The following is a 21,477-nucleotide window of genomic DNA, read 5'->3' as shown; positions in this document are numbered from 1 at the left end:
GCATGAGACACGTCACTGTGGGATGTTGATGATAAGTGCCAATTATTTTACAGTAGGAAGGATCAAATGCTATGTTACAGACAGGATTTGAAACAGGAGCCCTTACTATCTTTTATTTCATTCCATTTGAGTACTTACTGTGTGCAAGGATATTTTTATTTCTTTCTCAAAACCTGGCGAGGTAGGTACTACATTCCTCATCCTACAGATGCACCCAAGGCTCAGAGAGGGCCAATGACACTTCCAGGTTCACATGAATGCAGACATTTTCAGTCTGTCTGACTGTAAAGACTATTCTGAACTGTTTCTCTAAGCATTTGTAACTATGTACTTTTAATTAAGGAAGGAATAGATGCTCCTTAGGAATGGTTGGTGCTGTAAAAATTTCTTTGCAGGCGCAGCCCACTGTGGATTGAAAATGTAGTTTCTTGTGGAGGTTTTTTGTCACCAGAACCTCTCTTGAGTCCATTTTTTCCAGGAGCTGGGCACACTGAAGAAACATCTAGAATTGAGCTCACCTTCTAGTGAATAACATACGCTGTAAATAAGTGACATGTGAGAAGTGCTGTTAGGATACAGGAACCAAATGTGGATTTCCAGAGGCTCAGAGCTGGCATATGAGTAGAGGCCATGCCCAGTGCACCCCTTCCGCCCTTTCTGCTGGACCTAACCATGGCCCCGTGGGGCAGCGCAGCAGCCTCCTTCACAGCCTTGCCCACCCGGGCTGCTCCCTCCTCTCCTGCCCTGCACACTGAAGCCACATCCTGCCCTATCTTCTGCCCCAGCTCTGTGGGTCAACCCAGATAAGGAGGAGAGGAAAAGGTCCTGCTCTGCCCACCATCGCTGATCCTGGGGTGCTGCCTTCCCGTGCCTTGCAGAAGCACCATCCACATCTTTCTCTTGATCCACTCCTGGGCTCACGTCTCTCCTTGCCTTGTCCAGACTCTTCCCAGCCTCTGTCTCCAAAATGCCTTTACACTTTGTAAAGTGCTAGTTCTGAAATTTTACAAAATCAAAAGTTTACATAAATCCTATGCCAGAGTTGAGAAGAGAAAAAAAAATGAAGGCTCTACAAGTGGAAAGTAATATGTGTAAATTCCCTACATTTTTTTTTTAAGGCAAATATGACCTGGGACAAAAGATTTGCAATAACAGTAGGAAATAGTATTTGACCCTCTCCTATGCATATTTATTTATTTATTTATTTGAGACACAGTCTTACTCTGTCGCCCAGGCTGGTACAATCTTGGCTCACTGCAGTCTCCACCTCCCGGATTCGAGTGATTCTCCTGCCTCAGCCTCCTGAGTAGCTGGGACTGCAGGCGTGCATCACCATGCCCAGCTAATCTGTTTGTTGTTGTTTTTTGTTTTTTTTTTTTTTTTTAGTAGAGATGGGGTTTCACCATGTTGGCCAGGCTGGTCTGGAACTCCTGGCCTCAAGCAATCCACCCGCCTTGGCCTCCCAAAGTGCTGGGGTTACAGGTGTGAGTCACCACCCCCAGCTTCCTATGCTCTTATTCTAGAAGCTGTCCTGCTGTTTCTGGGTGCCCTGGAGGAGTCTCGTACATCATATATCAATCCTACCACCATCCTCTCATCTCCCACTTATCACAACCTCCAATTTCAGTTTTCCCATCCAACCTCTAATCTTTGCAAATTTTTGTTTTTTTTTTTTTTCTGAGACAGGATCTTACTCTGTTGCCCAGGCAGGAGTGCAGTGGTGCAGTCACGGCTTACTCCAGCCTCGACCTCCTGGGCTCAAGCCATCCTCTCACCTCAGTCTCCCAAGATGCTGGGACCACATGCGTGCACCACCACACCCAGCTAATTTTTAAATTTTTTGTAAAGAAAAATGTTGCCCAGCCTGGTCTCGAACTCCTGGGCCTAAGCAATCCTCCTGCCTTGGCCTTCCAAAGTGCTGAAATTACAGGTGTGAGCCACTGCATGCAGCCCAAATTTTTGTCTCTTACCCTTTGGGACCTGTATTAGGGTTCTCTAGAGGGACAGAACTAATAGGAGATAGATTAGATAGATAGATAGATAGATAGATAGATAGATAGATAGGAATTCATTAACTCAGTATCACAATAGGCCATCTGCAAGCTGGGGAACAAGGAGAGCCAGTCTGAGTTCTAAGACTGAAGAACTTGGAGTCCGATGTTCGAGGGCAGGAAGCATCCAGCATGGGAGAAAGATGTAGGCTGGGAGACCAGGCCAGTTTATTCAACGTTTTTCTGCCTGCTTTATATTCTAACTGTGCTTGCAGCTGATTAGATGGTGCCCACTAGATTAAGGATGGGTCTGCCTGTCACCTTTGATCTTGTGAGTCTTCATTCTAACCTGTTAGACTCCATGGAATCCGAGGGCTAGGAACACAGACTGCAGTCAGAGTCAAGTGGGTTAAATTCTGGCTCTACCTTTACTAACTGGTCCTGGGCAAGTTATATAACCTTGCTGTGCCTCAGTTTTCTGCAACATACTTATCTACCTCACTAGGCTATTGAGTGATTAAATAAATGAAAACATATGGCACACTCAAGGACAGTGCCTGGCACAAGGAGACGCTAACTACTAGCCATCAGATCAAGCTCCTCTCTGTGCTGCTGTATAGAATGCCATCTGAGTTCCACCAGCTGCCAACCAATGCACTTACTCAAGTTACTGCAACGAGTGTGAACAAGATTAGACTAAAGGCAGGGCATCCACAAGACAGCAAAGGGCACGGCTGCCTAAGGGGACAGAATCCTACTGGAGAAGGAAGCCAGAGTCCAGACATAACCCTGGGAAAGTGCAGAAATCCTGGGACATGGATTTCTTTGCCTGAGGTATCTTTCAGTTTCTGGAATAAGGCTACCAGGTGGTTAACAGTGGCTGGTTACCTCTGGGAGGATGGGAATCAAAAGGGAGAGATAATTGATGCTGGGGATTTTCACACATTTTACTTTTATGTTTTTGTGGAATTGAGAGACAAATGTGTTCTACTGTGAGGTATGTGTTAACTGCGCCCAAGACACACTAATCACACCATCATACCTGTGCACAGCCCGCAAGAAATCAGCCTGCCTGCTCCTGGTGTGTTGCACTGACAGCCCGGTGGGATGGGGTGGGTCAGGGCTGGTGAATGGGGCACGGTAAATCCCAGGGAGCTTGGCTGCGAAGCACTCCCTCCTCCCCTGCTCTCTACCGAGTTTGGCTTCTATTCCTACCCTTTTCACTTTTTTGGTTACTTTTCCATGTTTCGTCTGTCTTTCCTACCAGCCTGAGTTTAAGGCTAGGATTGGTATTCTGTTATCATCAGCACCTCCCACACATTTTAGTACAAATCTCAAAATAACATTGAGTAAACCCATGAACATGGGTATTCCTCATGCTCTCTCTCTCCCTTTCCCCACCCCTGTGCACTCTTCGCTCTCCCTCTGGCAGCCATATGGGATAGGGGGAGTGGAAGAGAGAGAGTAAAGAGAAATGGAGAACAATGGGGAAAGAACCCTTTACAATTTGAGAATTCTGCCAACTATTAAGAACTGTAGAAATTCACCAATATGGTGTTAAAAAGAATGGGTATTTCAGGTTTCTTTATGAGAAAAAGGAGGAGGAGCAGATTTTCCTTTAATGAGATAAATTGTGTGAATGAGCTGGATTAAAAATATATACACCTCACTTAGAACCTAAAACTTAATTTTTTTATTGTACTTGCTTTGTAAACTTTATATAGGTATGCTTCACTTTGAAAATATCAAATATAGTCATGGTTAATGTGTAAAACTATAAAACAGATCAATAAGGTGGTATCAAGTTATGAAAGGACTTTGGCCACCTGCAGATGACACAGAACAGTATTTTCAGAGCTCATGAAGCCCTCCATGGTTGCTGGGCTCTGCTTTAACTTCTGGGCGGTGTGATGCTTAGGAAAGCAGTTGCTCAGTGGTGCAGGAGGGCTTGCCTTGTAAGACCACAGGCAGCCCCAGAGTGGACAAAGATGTGAGTCTGGGCTGGTCAGGGAGAGAAGCCTGGCAGAAAGCAGGGTGAGCAGAAGGCAAGCTCCCGCCTTGGTTCCTGCAGTCCACCTGAATGGAGGCAGCTTGCGCCTCGGTATCTGGTTCCAACTCCCCTTCAGTACAAAACTTGCTTCCCTGTGAATGGGCCTCGACAATCTTCAGCTGCCCAGGCCAGGAGTCTGGGTGATCTCAAATCTTCCCTCTTCCCACCACAACCAGTGGCTCTCAAAGGCCTGCCGGCTCATCCTCACGTGCCTCAGTCCACCTGCTCCTGGCCTCGCTTCAGCTCTCACTGGAGCTCTTGGGATCAAGACCAAAATCCTTAATGTGGTGAATGAGTCAGATGTAGATTCAGCTGTGAGGGAGAGAAAACCCAGAACACAAATGGCTTAAACAAGATAGAAGGCAGGAGATAGGTGTTCCAGGACTGAGACCACTTCCCGAGGGGGTCAGGGCCAGGATCTGCCCTCCCGTCCTTGGCACATGGCTTCACCTCCCCATCCCAGATGGCTGCGTGCAGCCTGCAGCCTCCAGGGGGAGGAAGGGTGACCCTGTAATCACTTTATTGTCTAGTTTCTCCATTCTTGAGAGACTGAAAAGCCTGGACTTTGGAGGCCACAAGATTCGAGCAACCTAATGTCTGGCTGGCCTTGACGAGTTATATAATCCCTCCTAATTGAGTCTTTATTTCTTCAGCTCTGATGTAGGTATAAAATAGTAATTTATACTAAAAATGGTGGTCATGAAAAGTAGATGAGATAATCCACAGAGTTTAGCATTGTGCCTGGCACATGTGTAATAAATGTAGTAGTGATTTTTTTTTTTTTTGAGAGACAGTCTCACTCTGTTGCCCAGGCTGGAGTACAGTGGCACCATCTTGGCTCACTGCAACCTCCGTTTCCTGGGTTCAAGTGTTTAATATTTGATATTTGTCGCCACGATGCGGCGGTTTATCTGGGGTGGAGACAACGTCCCCTGTCTTCTGGGGGGTTTGTCTGCAGTGGAGACGCTCCCCCATGTCTGCTACGGGGTCGCCCCTTGGCAGCTGCTTCCTGTTGCTCTCTGGGTCACCACACACTTTACATCAGGTCTCTTCCTAGGGTTCTGAGACACTGCTGTCTGTCTGTGGTTCCGCCGCCTCGCTGGCCGCAGGTGAGAGCAGGTGAGAGGTGGGAAAGGCCACACCTCTCTGCCTGCTCCTCCCAGAGCTCCCACGGTGCTCTCACAGAGTGAGGGCGCCAGGCCTCTCCAAAGGGTCTGAGCATTGAAAGGAATTGTGAGAAAATGTTTAATTTGTCCACTCAATCAGATGATTCCTCCCAGTCTAAGGGAAAATGAACCTGCCTAAGAACAGCCCAGGCCCTGGCCTTGCTTCCATTTCAGGACCTTCTCTCTGCTTTCGGTCTGTTTTCTGCCAGCGTACCCTGGAAGATGCAGATGGCACCTCCAGCTGCCTGACTGGGGAGTTTAAGATTATTTACAGGCCGGGCGTGGTGGCTCACGCCTTTAATCCCAGCACTTTGGGAGGCCGAGGCAGGCAGATCATGAGGTCAGGAGATCAAGACCATCCTGGCTAACAGGTGAAACCCTGTCTCCATTAAAAAAAAAAAACAAAAAATTAGCCGGTTGTGGTGGCGGGTGCCTGTAGTCCCAGCTACATGGAAGGCTGAGGCAGCAGAATGGTGTGAACCTGGGAGGTGGAGCTTGCAGTGAGCCGAGATCGTGCCACTGCACTCCAGCCTGGGCGACAGAGCGAGACTCCGTCTCAAAAAAAAAAAAAGATTATTTATAATGGGCCTGGCGCGGTAGCTCATGCTGGTAATCCCAGCACTTTGGTAGGCCGAGGCAGGCGGATCATGAGGTCAGGAGTTTGAGACCAGCCTGACCAACATGGTGAAACCCCATCTCTACTAAAAACACAAAAATTAGCCAGGCGCAGTGGCACGCACCGGTAATCCCAGCTACTCAGGAGGCTGAGGCAGGAGAATCGCTTGAACCCAGGAGGCAGAGGTTGCAGTGAGCTGAGATTGCACCACTGCACTCCAGCCTGGGCAACAGAGTGAGATTCTGTCTAAAAAAAAAAAAGTAAAAAAAAAAAAGTAATAATAAAAAATATTATTTACAATGGAGTGAGCAGAGGTTAGAGAAAGCAAAAAGGGATGGGGCAGCTTCCTGGGGTTAGCAGCAAAGAGGAGCCCTTACCCCACGGAAGGTCTGGGGAAGGGAGAAGTTACCAGAATGCTGAGGAAGAGCTGTGTGGAGCTGCCTCCAGACAGGAGCTGTGGCCTCTGGCACAAGGATATGACCAGCCACTCAAGGAAAAGCCCGGGATCTGCGTGCGCATCCGCACTCTCCTCTCTGATCACGTGCCAGCTCCTGGCATGGGTGAGTCTCCATGGAAGATAGCTGGGGATGCTTCTGACTCCATCCATCGAGGTCAGCCTCTGGGAGCACAGAGCAGGGTATAGGAGAGTGGAAAGTGGACCTAGAGGGGTGGATGGAAACTACGCAGCACAAATCCTCCACTCCTCAAAATCTCCACACCCACCTCTTAGGAAAACCAACCCCTTCTGGGAAGGACTGATTTCACTCTACAACACAGCCTTCAATCATCGGCTGCAATCACCCAGTGATTCCCCGAAGTCTGTTACTCAGTCAAGAATAATGTTGGAGGGTGGAGGGCAGGAAGGTGAATCTTGGCCACTCTGTGGGGTAGGGGAGGGACCTTGGCACTCCAAAGACTGGTTCCTTCTCAGCTCTTCTTGCCAGTGGGAGGTGAAGATCTGCCTGTTCTCTTCTTCTGATCTCAGCTCACTGCAACCTCCACCTCCCGGTTCAAGCAATTCTTCTCCCTCAACCTCCCAAGTAGTTGGGATTACAGGCGTGTGCCACCATGCCTGACTAATTTTTGTATTTTTAGTAGAGATAGGGTTTTGCTCTGTTGGCCAGGCTGGTCTCGAACTCCTGACCTCAAGTGATCCACCTGTCTCTGCCTCCCAAAGTGCTGGGATTACAGGCATGAGCCACTGAGCCTGGCCTAAATTTCCTCTTCTTACAAGGACACCTGTCATTGAATTAGGGCCCACTCTAATTACTTCTTTTCAATTTAATTACATCTTTACAGACCCCACCTTCAGCTACAGTTACATTCTGAGGTACTAGGGATTAGGACTTCACCATAGGAATTTTGGGAGCAGGGAACACAATTCCATCTCTAACGCGACTGGCTCAAGTACATACATATATATTCCCGAGACTGACAACTCTCAGGACAGTTGATAAAGCCATGATAAAAACAGAAGCCGTCTTTCTTTCTACCACATCTGTGGAGATGCCCCGACCACGGGAGTGATGGCCAGTGCGTGAGAGATGGGGTTCCTTACAGAGCCGTCAGCCTGCCCACGACCTCCAAACAATTGCTTTACCTTAGGCTAGATGCAATCTGCAAGCAGGGCTTCTAGCCCCACTCAAGTCCAGTGCAAGTCCTCAGGGATTAATATGGGCTCCACCTGGGTGGTGGGATCATGGGTGATGTTTGTTATTTTTTCTTTCCTCAAATATTTACTGAATATCAGGTACTGAACTAGGTAGGCCGGGGGTGGGGGTCCATGGGAAAAAGCCAGGGTCCCTTCTGTCAGAGTGGAGGTTACAGCCAAGGAAACAAGTAATGTGCTAGAGTCATCATTGCAACAGCTCTGAAGTCTGGTCCCAGGGGTCACACACTGTCCCAGTCCTGGCATCAAGCCTCGGGCAGCAGTGCGGACTTACCCTTCCCTCTGTGGGGATTATCTCCCCCCATGAGTGATGTTCCTGTGACTCGACCCAGAGAGCACACTGGACATCATCTGCTCTGCCTAGATGCCTTTGGCTTCCTTTTGCCCTGCAGGTATGCCCATCTGCAAGCTTTGCTTCTAAGGCCTACATCAAAACTCTTCAGGCCGGGTGCGGTGGCTCATGCTTGTAATGCCAGCACTTTGGGAGGCCGAGGCGGGTGGATCACGAGGTCAGGAGATCGAGACCATCCTGGCTAACATGGTGAAACCTCGTCTCTACTAAAAATACAAAAAATTAGCCGGGCGTAGTGGCCCCAGCCTGTAGTCGCAGCTACTCGGGAGGCTGAGGCAGGAGAATGGCGTGAACCCGGGAGGTGGAGCTTGCGGTGAGCCGAGATCGCGCCACTGCACTCCAGCCTGGGCGACAAAGCGAGACTCTGTCTCAAAAAAAACACAAAAAACAAAAAACATCTTCAGCGGCCTGCCCTTGGGCTACTGGATCCACTTTGTCTAGGTGCAAATGCGGGAGCAGAGAGCCAGAAGGATCTAGGACTTTACTTCTGCCCCCATGCACACTCCCCTGCCAGCCTTTGCCAATGCTGGATGGATGACCAGTGCAGTGATATGACAGCCTAGAGGAGGGACAAACTCGGTGAGATTTACAGTCGATCCCCATTATTTGCAGATTCTGTATATGCAAATTTACCTAAGCACTAAAATTTATCTGTAACCCCCAAATCAATACGTATGCTGTTTTCACTGTTGTTTTTGGACATATTCAGAGCAGTGAAAAAAATTGAGTGCACAACGACAGCTGAGGTTGAGCAAGGCAACCTTCTTGTCTTCTTGTTTCAGTTCTCATAACGAGTATCCTTTTTGAGATCTATTTAGTGCTGCATTTTTTGCATTGTTGTGATTTTTGTGGATGATTTTGCTGTTTACAGTGGCTCCCAAGAGTAGTGCTGAAGTACTGCGTGGTGTTCCTGAGTTTGAGAAGGCTGTGATGTGCCTCACAGAGAAAACACACGTGTTTGGTAAGCTTTCTTCAGGCATGAGTTATAGTGCCATCATCCGTGAGGTCAATGCTAATGAATTAACACTATCTATTAAATAAAGTGTCTTTAAATAGAAAAACACATAAAACAAGGTTGTGTATTGATCAGTTGACAAGTATGTGATCAGACACTCATAGGAACCTAGCCCTGTATTTCCCCTAGGAGCGATGGATCAGTTTCACTAAGTGCCCACAGCAACTTTACAGAACACAACGGGTGCCAAAGAACAGGAGTCCACTATACATTCCAGAGGTCCCCTTTGTGTTCAGGTTGAGGCAGGGACGTTGCTTGTCTTCTCCCTGTTCCCTCCCTGGCTTCTCCCACTCTTACACTAGCTTCTCCTGGGAGCACTTCCTTAATAAAAACTTGCACAAGAATCTACATGTCAAAGTCAGCTTTAGAAACTGGACCTGAAACAGAAAGGAAGCATGCTTCTCTCTTTGCTCCAGAAAGTTCCTTATCCCCCATTAAAACTGATCCCCCCTCTTCCTCAGAGACCAGCCCTATACAATGTGAGATACTAGGAGGGCAGTCGTGGTCAAGCTACAAAATGACAAGGTCTTGTTCTGTGATTGTTCAGACAATAGACTCCCACGTTTGTTATGGCAGCCCTAGGAGACGAATTCAGCGCTCAGGAGAAGATATGATCCACTTGTCTCTGAGATTGGAAAAGCAGTATATGCACTAATACACAAGGCACATAATACATAGTAAAGAGGGGTTCCACAGTGATTCCTCCCAGAACAAATAAGGTGTGCCCCAAAGTGACTGCTGTCTTTCCATAAACAGCACAGGGACATTTTTGAAACAACAGATTCACTCCTTAAATAATGATTTAATTTCCTCATAAGCAAACCCTTACCACATTTCAAATAACCTCTCTGATCACCATCTTCTATCCTCCAAACTCTTTTACTTTATATGTCTTCATTGTTATTAGTATAATTTTCTTAATAAACAGTGTATTTATTTTGTATTAATTTATTATGTATTGTGTCTTCCTTAGCTTTTCTGTACCACTGCAACTACATTTTGATTTATTTCAGATTTCCAATCCCTGACCTTTCACACTGTCTCTTATACTTTCTTTGCCTTCTCTTTCCTTTCCATGCCTAGATTGGTTCCATAATCTACTAAAACAATTGCCCCTTTGTAAAGGCCCTCAAAACATGCCTTGGTCTCCCTCCACTGAATGCAAAAGCCAGAACCCCAATCCATGTTGAACCTAACTTCTTTGCAACTCAGAGGCAATTGACCTCTGTTGGGAAAAAACACGAATCACATAATTGGCTGACTGCTTTAACTTTAATGTATGATCTTCAAACTTAAATGGGACTTACCATTGTCTGATAATCCTACGTTTTGCTGGTAGAATTGGTCTTTTCATAGGAGACAACTGGATCATATCTTCTTCCCCTTTCCTACCCCTTACTGTAGCCCCACCTTCGGCTGGTAATCTTCCTTCACATCTCACCGAGAAAACAGAAAGCTGAATTAGTTACCTAAGGCTACTATGATGGTTAATACTGAGTGTCAACTTGACTGGATTGAAGGATGCAAAGTATTAATCCTGGTTGTGTCTGTGAGGGTGTTGCCAAAGGAGATTAACATTTGAGTCAGTGGCATGGGAAAGGCAGACCCACCCTTAATCTGGTGGGCACCATCTAATCAGCTGCCAGTGAACATAAAGCAGGCAGAAAAACGTGAAAAGGCAAGACTGGCCTAGCCTCTCAGCCTACATCTTTCTCCCGTGCTGGATGCTTCCTGCCCTCAAGCATCGGACTCCAAGTTCTTCACTTTTGGGACTCAAACTGGCTCTCCTTGCTCCTCAAGCTTGCAGACAGCCTACTGTGGGACCTTGTGACTTTTATAAATAATATTTTATATATATAATATAAAGTATTAACATTCATATATTATACTTTTATTAAGTATTTATATATGTATATACACATATATGTATAAAAGTATTAACTTTTATATATACTTTTATTAAGTATTAACATATATGTGTATATATATACTAAGTATATATATACTAAGTATATATATATAAAATATATTAATACACTATATATATATACTAAGGAAGTTCTGGGGGCTAGAAGTCCAAAATCAAGGTGTCAGTAGGGCCAGTCTTCCTCTGAAGTCTCCAGGGGAGAATCCTTCCTCACCTATGCCAGCTTCTGGTGACTGCCATTGATCAGTCATGTTCCTTGATTTATATGCATCGTTCCAATCTCTGCCTCTGTTGTCACCTGGCCTTCGTCCTGTGTGCCTATCTCTGTGCCCAAATTTCTTTCTTCTTCTAAGGCACCTATCATTGGATTAGGGTTCACCCTAATACAGGATGACCTCACCTTAACTTGATTACACCTGCAAAGACTCTGCTTACAAATAAGGTCACATTCATAGATTCTGGATGGACATGAATTTTGGGTGGAGGAATTTTCGGGGGAACACTATTTAACCAAATGTAAAGGCCTTCCCTCATCTTACCGCAAGGCTAGATAAAAACCTACTCACAAATGCTACACCCTTCCTTTCTGTCTTACCTGCGTTATGAAAAACACAGGTCCCTACCAACAGGAGGGCAGGTCCTTGTCTCTACCAACATGAATCCCCCAATTTATGGGCAGTATGTTCCCTCTTTGTTGCTGCAGTTATCCCCTCACCTAACATCAACAATGTCCCCACTAGATCATTTCCAGCAGAATGAAACTATGCATTAGCATCTCTCATCTTAAGATAAAAGATAGGCTGGGTGCAGCGGCTCACACTTGTAATCTCAGCACTTTGGGAGGTCGAGGCAGATGGATCACCTGAGGTCAGGAGTTTGAAACCAGCCTGGCCAACATGGCAAAACTCCATCTCTACTAAAAATGCAAAAATTAGTGGGGTGTGGTCATGGGCACCTGTAATCCCAGCTGCTCGGGAGGCTGAGGCAGGAAAATCGCTTGAACCTGGGAGGTGGAGGTTGCAGTGAGCCGAGATCGCAAAACTGCACTCTAGTCTGAGTGACAGAGTGAGACTCCGTCTCAAAATAAATAAATAAAGATAAACAAATCCTTGACTTCACATACCCCTCTCATCAGTTATTCCCACCACCTTACCCTGCTTCCCTTTGCAGAAAAACTTACTACTAACTGAAGCAGAAGTTGGCAACTGGAAGAGGGGAGCTGATGTAACAAAAACCTACAACATGTGACACTGGTTTTAGGACTGGGCTGTAGGCAGAAACCTGAAGGGTGGCCAGGGAACTGCCGGTGGAGGGTAGAATAGCAGTCACGAACCTTTTATTGCAAGCTGAGAAAGGGGGCCTTTGTTACAGAGACTGTCACCTTTGTTAACCTGGAAGATGGAAAATGTTGCAGAGAAACTTGTGGATCTTGCTAAAAAGATTTTTAGGCTTAAAGCAGAATAAGACAATTGCCTAGAAATTGGGCTTAAAGCAGAATAAAACAATTGCAAGAAAGAGATGTTACAGAAATAACTGTTTGGTTTTTAAGCAGAATTTAGAAAAAATATTTCCAGCACTTGCTAGGTTAGAAAATAAAACTATTTTTATTCCTACCCCTCTGGCTGGCAAAAAAAGTAAGAAGTGACCTTGGAAAAGATCAAGTTCAGGGCCTGCCAGTAAAATGTGGCCTGACATTCAAGATCAAATGAAGGGTGCAGCTATCACACCCTTGAAGACATCAGAAAGATTTAAGGTGGTATTTTATAGACTTTTCAGCTGAGGGACTTTCCTTTCTAGGAATCTTAATGGCATTCCAAGTTGTACCAACTTGGAAAAGAAGGGATACAGACAGTTCCAAAATAAAGAAAAATTTGCTCCCAATTTTCTATGGGCAGGAAGCAGGCTGAGAAATCGACTCAACTGCCAATATGAGCCATTTCTTGTAGGAAAAGGATGACTCTGAGAGTCAAGAGCTGGCATGAAAAATGGAGAATCTTGATAAATGCTTGCATAGTGGGGCTTGTTCTCTTGGGAGCTACCTAACACCCTATAAAGCAGCTCAGGATAGAATACTAAATAATGAGAGCCACACACAGAGAGATTGCAGGATGAGAGACCATCTTGAAGGTTCTAACTGCAGCTGAGTTGCCAGCTGAATGTAGCCACTGGAGTGACTTTTGCTATACCATATGAGACAGAAGAACTGCCCAGCTGAGCCCAGTTAACACACAGAATCATGAAAAATAAATCATTATTATTTTTAGTCACTAAGTTTTAGGGTGGTTATTATGTGGCACAGACACAACATTTCTCTATCTTTATTTGATCTGTTGATAGTGCACTCAATGTAGCTGATCATCCCTTCCTATTGAAAAACTTAAATTTATGACTCCATATTCTTCTGGTTTTCCTCCTACCCCACTGCCTTCTCCTTTAAACCTTAGCTCTATCAGTCTCCTCCTTCTCTTTTAGAGGGGCAGGTCCTTGGAGTTCTCATTTACACTCTCTTCTAGGGTGATCTCATCCAGTTCCGTAGGTTTAAATACCATCTGTATGTTCATAACTCTAGTACTGACGTCTTCTATAAATGTCAGACTCACAGATCCAATGTCTTCTGGGTATTTTTCCACTTGTATGTTTTTATAGGTATTTTCTAACTATCCTTCTGCCTTAAAATCCTTTATAACCTATGTTTTAAAAGGTACCCAGCATTTTTTTTGTTGTTGTTTTGAGACAGTCTAGCTCTGTCACCCAGGCTGGAGTGCAGTGGTACCATCTCAACTCACTGCAACCTCTGCTTCCTGGGTTCAAATGATTCTCATGTGTCAGTCTCCTGAGCAGCTGGGATTACAGGCACATGCCACCCTGCCCAGCTAATTTTTTAGTAAAGATGGGGTTTCGCCATGTTGGCCAAGCTGGTCTCGACCTCCTGGCCTCAAGTGATCCATCTGCCGCGGACTCCCAAAGTGTTGGGATTACAGGTGTGAGCCACCGCACCCAACCCTAGGATTTGTTTTAATCAGGTATACCAAGACACACAGACACAGAAATGACTATGATGAAATAAGTTTTTATACTCACAGATCTCTAGAAACAGGAAAGCAGAGCATGCCACAGAGGGCCACACGCAGAGGCACCAGTACATGTCAGGAGACAGAGACAGTGAGGAGAAAACATAGCCAAGAGCCTCTGTTGTGGTTCCTGGGTTGAGGCAGGGTAAGCAAGCTTAGCATAGGCTAGTTTTAATTAGTTCAGTAGACTCTGGGCTTATAGGGGCTGTCCCCAGTTGTCTGGTACATGGACCTGGGGCAATTAGGAAAAGAGAATACTGGCCTACAGTATGACAGCCCCATGAGAACCCTGATGAAGGAGGTGATTGGAAGTATGGACTCTGGGTTGGTTGGTTTGCCTATGAAAGGAAAGCTCAGAGGTGAGTTGTTAGCTGTATCTAGGAATTAGCTAGCCCTGGGACACGTAGTCCTTCTAGTGTCGAGAAGGCCCCAAGATGTCAAAGTATCAAATATAGAAACTAGAAAATGTGATTATTACACTTGATAATCCTTTCTATTTCTATAAAGTCAGTAGTAATGACTCCTCTTTTATTCCTGATGTTAGTAATTTTAGTCTTCTTCTTTTTTTTTTTTTTTTTTTTGGTCACTGTAGGCAAAGAATTATAAATTTTCTATCTTATCAAAGAGCCAACTTTTGGTTTTATTCTTTGTATTCTTTTTAAATTCTCTATTGTGTTTCTACTCTAATCTTTATTATTTCCTTCCTTTTGGGCTTAGTTTGCTCTTATTTTTCTAGTTTCTACGATGGAATGTTAGGATATTGATTTGAGATCCTTTTTCATGTAGGCATTCACAGATACACATTTTCCTTGAAACAATGCTTTCACTACATCTCATAAATTTGTTTTCATTTTCATCTATCTCAAAGTATTTTCTAATTTCCCTTGTGAGTTCTTATTTGACTTATTATTTAGAAGTATATTTTCTAATTTTACATATTTGTGAATTTTCCAAATTTCTGTTATCGACTTCTACTTTTATTCCATTATGGCAAGAGAACATACTTCATATAATTTATTTTACGATTCTTGAGACTTGTTTTATGGCCTAGCATCTGGTATATCCTGGAGTATTTTCCATGTACACTTGAGAAGAATATGTGTTCTGCTCTTGTTGGGTGAAGAGTTCTATAGATGTCTTTCAGGTCTACTTGGATTATAGTATTGCCCTTCTATATCCTTGCTGATATTTTGTCTGTTTTTTTATTCATTATTGAAAGTAGATATTAAAGCCTCCAACTATTATTGTTGAATTGTCTATATCCTTGCTGATATTTTGTCTGTTTTTTTATTCATTATTGAAAGTAGATATTAAAGCCTCCAACTATTATTGTTGAATTGTCTATTTCCTCCTTCAGTTCTGTCAGTTTTTGCTTCATGTGTTTTGGGACTCTGTTGTTAAGTGCATTTAATTTATATTTATTATATATTTTTGGTAGATCTTTGATCATTATAAAATGTCCTTCTTTATCTCTAGTAAGAATTTTTATCTTATGTCTATTTTGTCTGATATTAGTATAACCACTCCGGCCCTCTTTGGTTACCATTTGTATGGTATATTTTTTCCATCCTTTTGCTTTCAATCTGTTTGTCTTTGAATCCAAAATGTATCTTTTGAATGCAGCATACAGTTAGGTCATGTTTTCTATTTTTGTTGTTTGTTTTGGTCCATTATGCCCATCTCTATTTTTTAATTGGAAAGCTTAATCCATTTACATTTAATGTAATTACTAATAAGGTAGGATTTGTCTGCCATTGTTCTATTTTTTCTACGTCTTTTGTCTTTTTTTTGGTTTTTCAACTCCTCTAGTACTGCCTTCTTTTGTATTAAATAGATATTTGCCAGTGTGCCATTTAAATTATCTTATCATTTCTTTTTTTTTTTTCAATTGAGATGGAGTCTCACTCTGTTGCCCAGGCTGGAGTGCAGTGATACGATCTTGGCTCACTGTAACCTCCACCTCCTGGGTTCAAGCGATTCTCCTGCCTCAGCCTCCTGAGTAGCTGGGATTACAGGTGCCTGCCACCACACCTGGCTAATTTTTTGTATTTTTAGTAGAGATGGGGTTTCACCATGTTGGCCAGGCTGGTCTCGAACTCCTGACCTCAGGTGATCCACCCGCCTCGGCCTCCCAAAATGCAGGGATTACAGGCGTGAGCCACTGTGCCCGGCCTCATGTATTTTATTGGTTATTGGTTGCACTAGGAATTACCAGCAACATCTTAATTTATAAAAATCCAGTTTGGATTAATACCAATTTAATTTCCACAGTATATAAAAACTGCTTCTCTATGGCTTCACTTTCCTTCCCCATTTCCTTCTGCTGTTATTGTCACAAATTACATCTTCAAAACATTGTCCATCAACTTATATTTGTAATTACTGCATTATGTAGTTGTCTTAAATCAGATGATGGGGGTTACAAACAAAAAATACGTTTATACTGTCTTTTTCATTTACCTGTGTAGTTACCTTTACTGGTGCTTTTCTTTCTTCATGAGAATTCCAGTTGCTGTTTAGTGTCTTTCACTTTCAGCCCAAAAGACTCTCTTTAGTGTTTCTCCCAGTGCTAGCAACTAACGGTCTCAGCTTTAGTTTATCTGGGAATATCTTAATTTCTCCTTCATTTCTGAAAGATAGTTTTGCTGGATATAAAATTCTTGGTTGATTCTTTTCACATTTTGAATACATCATCACACTACCCTCTGCATGCATGGTTTTTGATGAGACGTTAACTGTTAATTTTATTGTTGATTCCTTGTGCATGATGAGTTGCTACCTTCTTGCTGCTTTTAAGATTCTCTTTGTTTTCAAAAGTTTGATTATGATGTGTCTAGGTGTAGATCTATTTGAGGTTTTCCTACTTGGAATTCATTAAGCTTCTTGGATGTGTAGATTAATGTTTTTCATCAAATTTGAGAAATTTTAGCCAAAATTTCTTCATATATTCTCTCTTTCCTTTCTCTCTCTCTCTTCTCCTTCTAAGACTTCCATTTTGTGTTATTGGTATATCTGATGGTGTCCCACAGGTCTCTGAGGCTCTTTTCATTTTTCTTTTTTGTTTCTGTTCCACAGACCAGATAATCATCAATTGATCTATCTTCAAGTTTGCTAATTTTTTTTTCTTTCGCATGCTCAAATCTGCTGCTGGACCCTTCTAGTGAATTTAACATTTCAGTTATTGTACTTTTTGGCTCCAGAACCTTTATTGGTTCCTTATTATAATTTCTGTGTCTTTATTAATATTCTGTTTGGCAAGGCATCATTCTCATCCTTTCTTTTATGTTTTTAGAGATGGTTTCCTTTAGCTCTTTGAACATATCAAAAATAGCTGATTTACACTTTTTGTCTACAAAGTTCAGCATCTGGGTTTTCTTAGGAACAGTTTTTATTGATTGCTCTTATTTCCTTTGTATGGGTCTTACTTTCTTGTTTCTTTGCAAGTCACATAATTTTTAGTTGAAAATTGGACATTTCAAACAATGTGCCAACTCTCAAAGTCAGATACTCCTCTCTCCTCAGGGTTTGATTGTGCTTATTTTAGTATGAGGTTGGTGCAAAAATAATTGCGGTTTGCACCAACCTAATAGTTGCTGTTTGTTTAGTAACTTTTTTGAACTAATTTTTTAAAGTGTGTATCTTCATTGTGTGTGACTATTGAAGTCTCTACTTGGTCAACTAATGATTAGATGGAGATTTCCTTAAACACCTGGAACCAATATGTCTCCTAGTCTTTGCCAAGGGGCTCTGTATGCACTTTGGGGTATGTCTTCAATTTTCATTAGGCAGTTTGCAACTCTGCATAGCTTTTATTTCCTGCTAGCACAGAGCCTCAGTGTCAGCTAGTAGTAAGAGGTTAGGATCTTCTCAGGTGTTAACAGAGCATGTGCACAGCCCTGCGCATGCACATGGCCTTCTAAATTCCTGAAAATATACTGGAGCTTTTCAAAGCCCCTATGGACATCTCTTCCTTCAACGTTTCCTTTTACATTTCTTTGTTAGTCTATTGTTTGCCCCTACTGTTACCTATTGCCTCAGCCAGTTACAATGTTAAAATATTTGATAAATAACTCCCTCTTCAGGTGGAAAAACCTTTAGGACTGAGCTAGTTCCAAAGAGCTTGAATAAAGACAAGCCTTTTCAGGATTTTTTTCTAGGGACCCACTAGATAGGTTAAATAATGACTCTTCTTTGGGAATGAGACTTTGAAGTAGCTCCAGCCCTGTCTCCTCCCTCTGGTACAGGTACTAGGAACGTGGGCTATAAGTTTTCAAGGCTGCCATGGAACTAGAGATGGGGGGGCGATAGGACTAGGGTAAATTAAAATACTATAAATATTGCTGTTCTTACTGAGAGTTTGCTGTTTTTCCTGACTAAATGCCAGATGGGTTGCTGCAAACCTCTGACTAATTTCTAGGGCTCTAAGAAAGTTGATTCTGACAATTTTTGTCAGTTCTTTCATTGCTTCCTTTATGGAAGGACAAACTTGCTGGGATACTTAATCCACCATTTTCACTGACATCACTCTTCCTTTCTTTTTTAAAAAATGTTATTTTATTGCAAAACAATATGGAAACCACAACTAAAATTAACTTTTTTTTTGAGACGGAGTCTTGCTCTGTCACCGAGGCTGGAGTGCAACAGTGTGATCTTGACTCACTGCAACCTCCGCCTCCCTGGTTCAAACGATTTTCCTGCCTCAGCCTCCGGGGTAGCTGGGATTACAGGCACACACCATCACACCTGGCTAATTTTTGTATTTTTAGGAGAGATGGGGTTTCACCAAGTTGGCCAGGCTGGTCTTGAACTCCTGACCTCAAGTGATCCACCCACCTCGGCCTCCCAAAATGCTGGGATTACATGCGTGAGCCACTGCACTCTGCCTAACATTTTAAATTAAAAATTAACATTTTAGGCTAGGCGTGGTGGCTCACTGTAATCCCAGCACTTTAGGAATCTGAGGTGGGAGGACTGCTTGAGGCCAGGAGTTCAAGATCAGCCTGGGCAACAAATGAGACAGTGTGTCTACAAAAAAATATAAAAATTATCTGGGCATGGTGGCACGTGCCTCTAGGCCCAGCTACTTGGGAGGCTAAGGTGGAAGGTTCGCTTGAGCCCAGAAGTTCCAGGTTGTAGTGAGCTATGACTGTACCATTATACTACAGCCTGGGTGACAGACCAAGACCTTGTCTCTAAAACAATAAGAAAAACAAAATTAACATTTTATACAATGAAAACATTAAAATCACAATTAAAATCCAAGAGAAAACCCTTCATTCAATTTCCTAATTAAATAAATTCATTTTCATTTGTCCATGTTACTATCTAGTCTTTATCCATACACTTATTATTTACATTTTTGTAGTAATACTACAGGTAATTTTTTTTCTTTTTTCTTTTTTTTTAAAGATGGAGTCTCACTCTGTGGCCCAGGCTGGAGTGCAGTGTCATGATCTCCGCTCACTGCAATCTCTGCCTCCCGGATTCAAGCGATTCTCCTGCCTGTCTCCCGAGTAGCTGGGATTACTGGCGCCCGCTACCACGCCCGGCTAATTTTTACATTTTTAGCAGAGACGGGGTTTCACCACGTTGGCCAGGCTGGTCTCAAACTACTGACCTCAAGTGATCCGCCCGCCTTGACCTCCCAAAGTGCTGGGATTACAGGCGTGAGCCACTGTGCCTGGCCTATAGTTAAGATTTTTATATTCATTTTTAGTGAATGTTATACCATAAGTACTCCCCCCCCCACAATCCTTCTGCCTCTCATCTTCCCTTTTCCATTTTCCTAATACCTCCTACTGCCTCCTCTCAACTACCTTTGTGTGTTTCTTCATCTTTCTCCGTGCTTATTCAAAAATGTCCTGCCACACACACACACACACACACACACACAGGCTTCTCTTTTTGTTATTCAGACATTTAAAAAAATTAATTCTTGATCATTCAACTTGATTATTTAGACATTTCTGTACAGCCATCTTTTCTAGCTTAACACCACATCATGGCTGTCTGCCCCTCTACATCCGCACACAGAGCTCTAACGCATGCTTGTTAAACAGCCTTCGTAATAGTCTCTAAAGATCAGCCACACTGTTCCCACTTAACCCTACCTCCCAGGTAGGATTCCCCCAGTAACACTTTCACACAAAACTTATTTACTGTTCCTTTTACTTCTGGAAGATTCCGAGAGGAAAGATTGCTGGGTCAAAGGTCACACGCGTTTTCAATTTTAATAGCTATTCCTGGATTACTTCCTCAAAAGGCTCTAACAAGTCGCATTGCTCTCAGCGTGTGAGAGGGTCCTTTGCTCTGAAGAGTCTTCTAAAATATTTGTTCAGTCGTTACTTAGCAGGGGCTGGGAGTAACGGATTTTTTTTTTTTTTTGAGACGGAGTCTAGCTCTGTCGCCCAGGCTGGAGTGCAGTGGCGCAATCTCGGCTCACGGATTTGCTCTTTTAAAGGACATACCCTTTTATGTTTAAATGAAGGAACTCATTGATGCACCGAGGCGAAAGGAACCTTTAATTAAGTGCGTCTTCTATGCGGAGTGATCGCTTTTGTCACTTGTTCGAGGGGTGAGAGCTCCCGTCGGTTGTCCCTGTTTCTGTGAGCCGTCTACGAAGCCCGGGCTTGGCCTGGGCGACGCTGAGCGGCTTTAACCGGCGGCGTCCAGCCGGCTCCGCCAGCGCTGCCGCCGCCCTCGAGGCTCCCTCTGACTGAAGGCGCTCTGAGCATCGCGGCATTAGGGGCTCCTGGTCCCTCAAACATCCAGGGAAGCCATTTTCAGGGACTAGGTACTGGCCCCCGCGAGCCGCCACAGCCACAGCCCGCGCTCCGGGCCGAACGCCCGAGCTCAAGAGCTCCCGAGCTTCCGTCGGGCGGCGGCCTCACAGCTGGGGGCCCTGAGGCGGAAGGCGCAGCCGCTCAGCTGCGGACCGGAGGCGTGGCGAGGGCGCACAGGTTCTGTTTTTCGCCGGCCCCGGGCCGCTTTCGGTTTCGTTTCCCGCCGGCGTCTGCACCCTGCGAGAGCCGCCCGCCAGCCAGCGTCCGCCGCCGTCCGCGTCGCGCCACCCGCGGTCCGACGGGAGCAGGCCCAGCGGCCATGGCCCAGGCCGGCGTCGTCGGTGAGGTGACCCAGGTGCTGTGCGCGGCCGGGGGCGCCCTGGAGTTGCCCGAGCTGCGGCGCCGCTTGCGGATGGGCTTGAGCGCCGACGCGCTGGAGCGGCTGCTGCGGCAGCGTGGGCGCTTCGTGGTGGCGGTGCGGGCGGGCGGCGCAGCCGCGGCCCCGGAGCGCGTGGTGCTGGCCGCGTCGCCGCTGCGCCTGTGTCGCGCGCACCAGGGCTCCAAGCCGGGCTGCGTGGGGCTCTGCGCGCAGCTCCACCTCTGCAGGTTCATGGTCTACGGCGCCTGCAAGTTCCTGAGAGCCGGGTAAGGCGCCGCGCCGGGAGCGACGGCGGGCGGAGGTCCCGCGCACCCCCACGCACTTCCAGCCCCCTTGGGGGTCCTACTTGAAGTTTGAGCAGACAATTCGGTGGCTCTGCCCTGGCCTCGCACCGTCATTCACTAAAGCGAGCGTTTATTGAGCACCTGCGGAGTACCTGGCGCAGTGCGAGGGACTGAG

General features: G+C 44.8%; 1 protein-coding gene across 1 annotated transcript in view; it reads left to right on the top strand.

The window, feature by feature from the left end:
- The first annotated feature begins 18,404 nt into the window (after positions 1-18,404).
- PARP12 (poly(ADP-ribose) polymerase family member 12) overlaps positions 18,405-21,477 on the top strand; it is a 42,248-nt gene continuing 39,175 nt past the window's right edge. The window contains exon 1 of the mRNA XM_019031489.4: positions 18,405-21,284. Within this exon, the coding sequence (XP_018887034.3) occupies positions 20,959-21,284 (326 nt within the window). The 5' untranslated portion in view covers positions 18,405-20,958. The remainder of the gene's footprint in view (positions 21,285-21,477) is intronic.

The sequence above is a fragment of the Gorilla gorilla genome, chromosome 6, assembly GCF_029281585.2.
Source record: "Gorilla gorilla gorilla isolate KB3781 chromosome 6, NHGRI_mGorGor1-v2.1_pri, whole genome shotgun sequence".
In the NCBI taxonomy this organism is placed as follows: domain Eukaryota; kingdom Metazoa; phylum Chordata; class Mammalia; order Primates; family Hominidae; genus Gorilla; species Gorilla gorilla.
The sequence above is the reverse complement of the archived record's forward strand: the minus strand, read 5'-3'. Positions and strand labels throughout refer to the sequence as shown.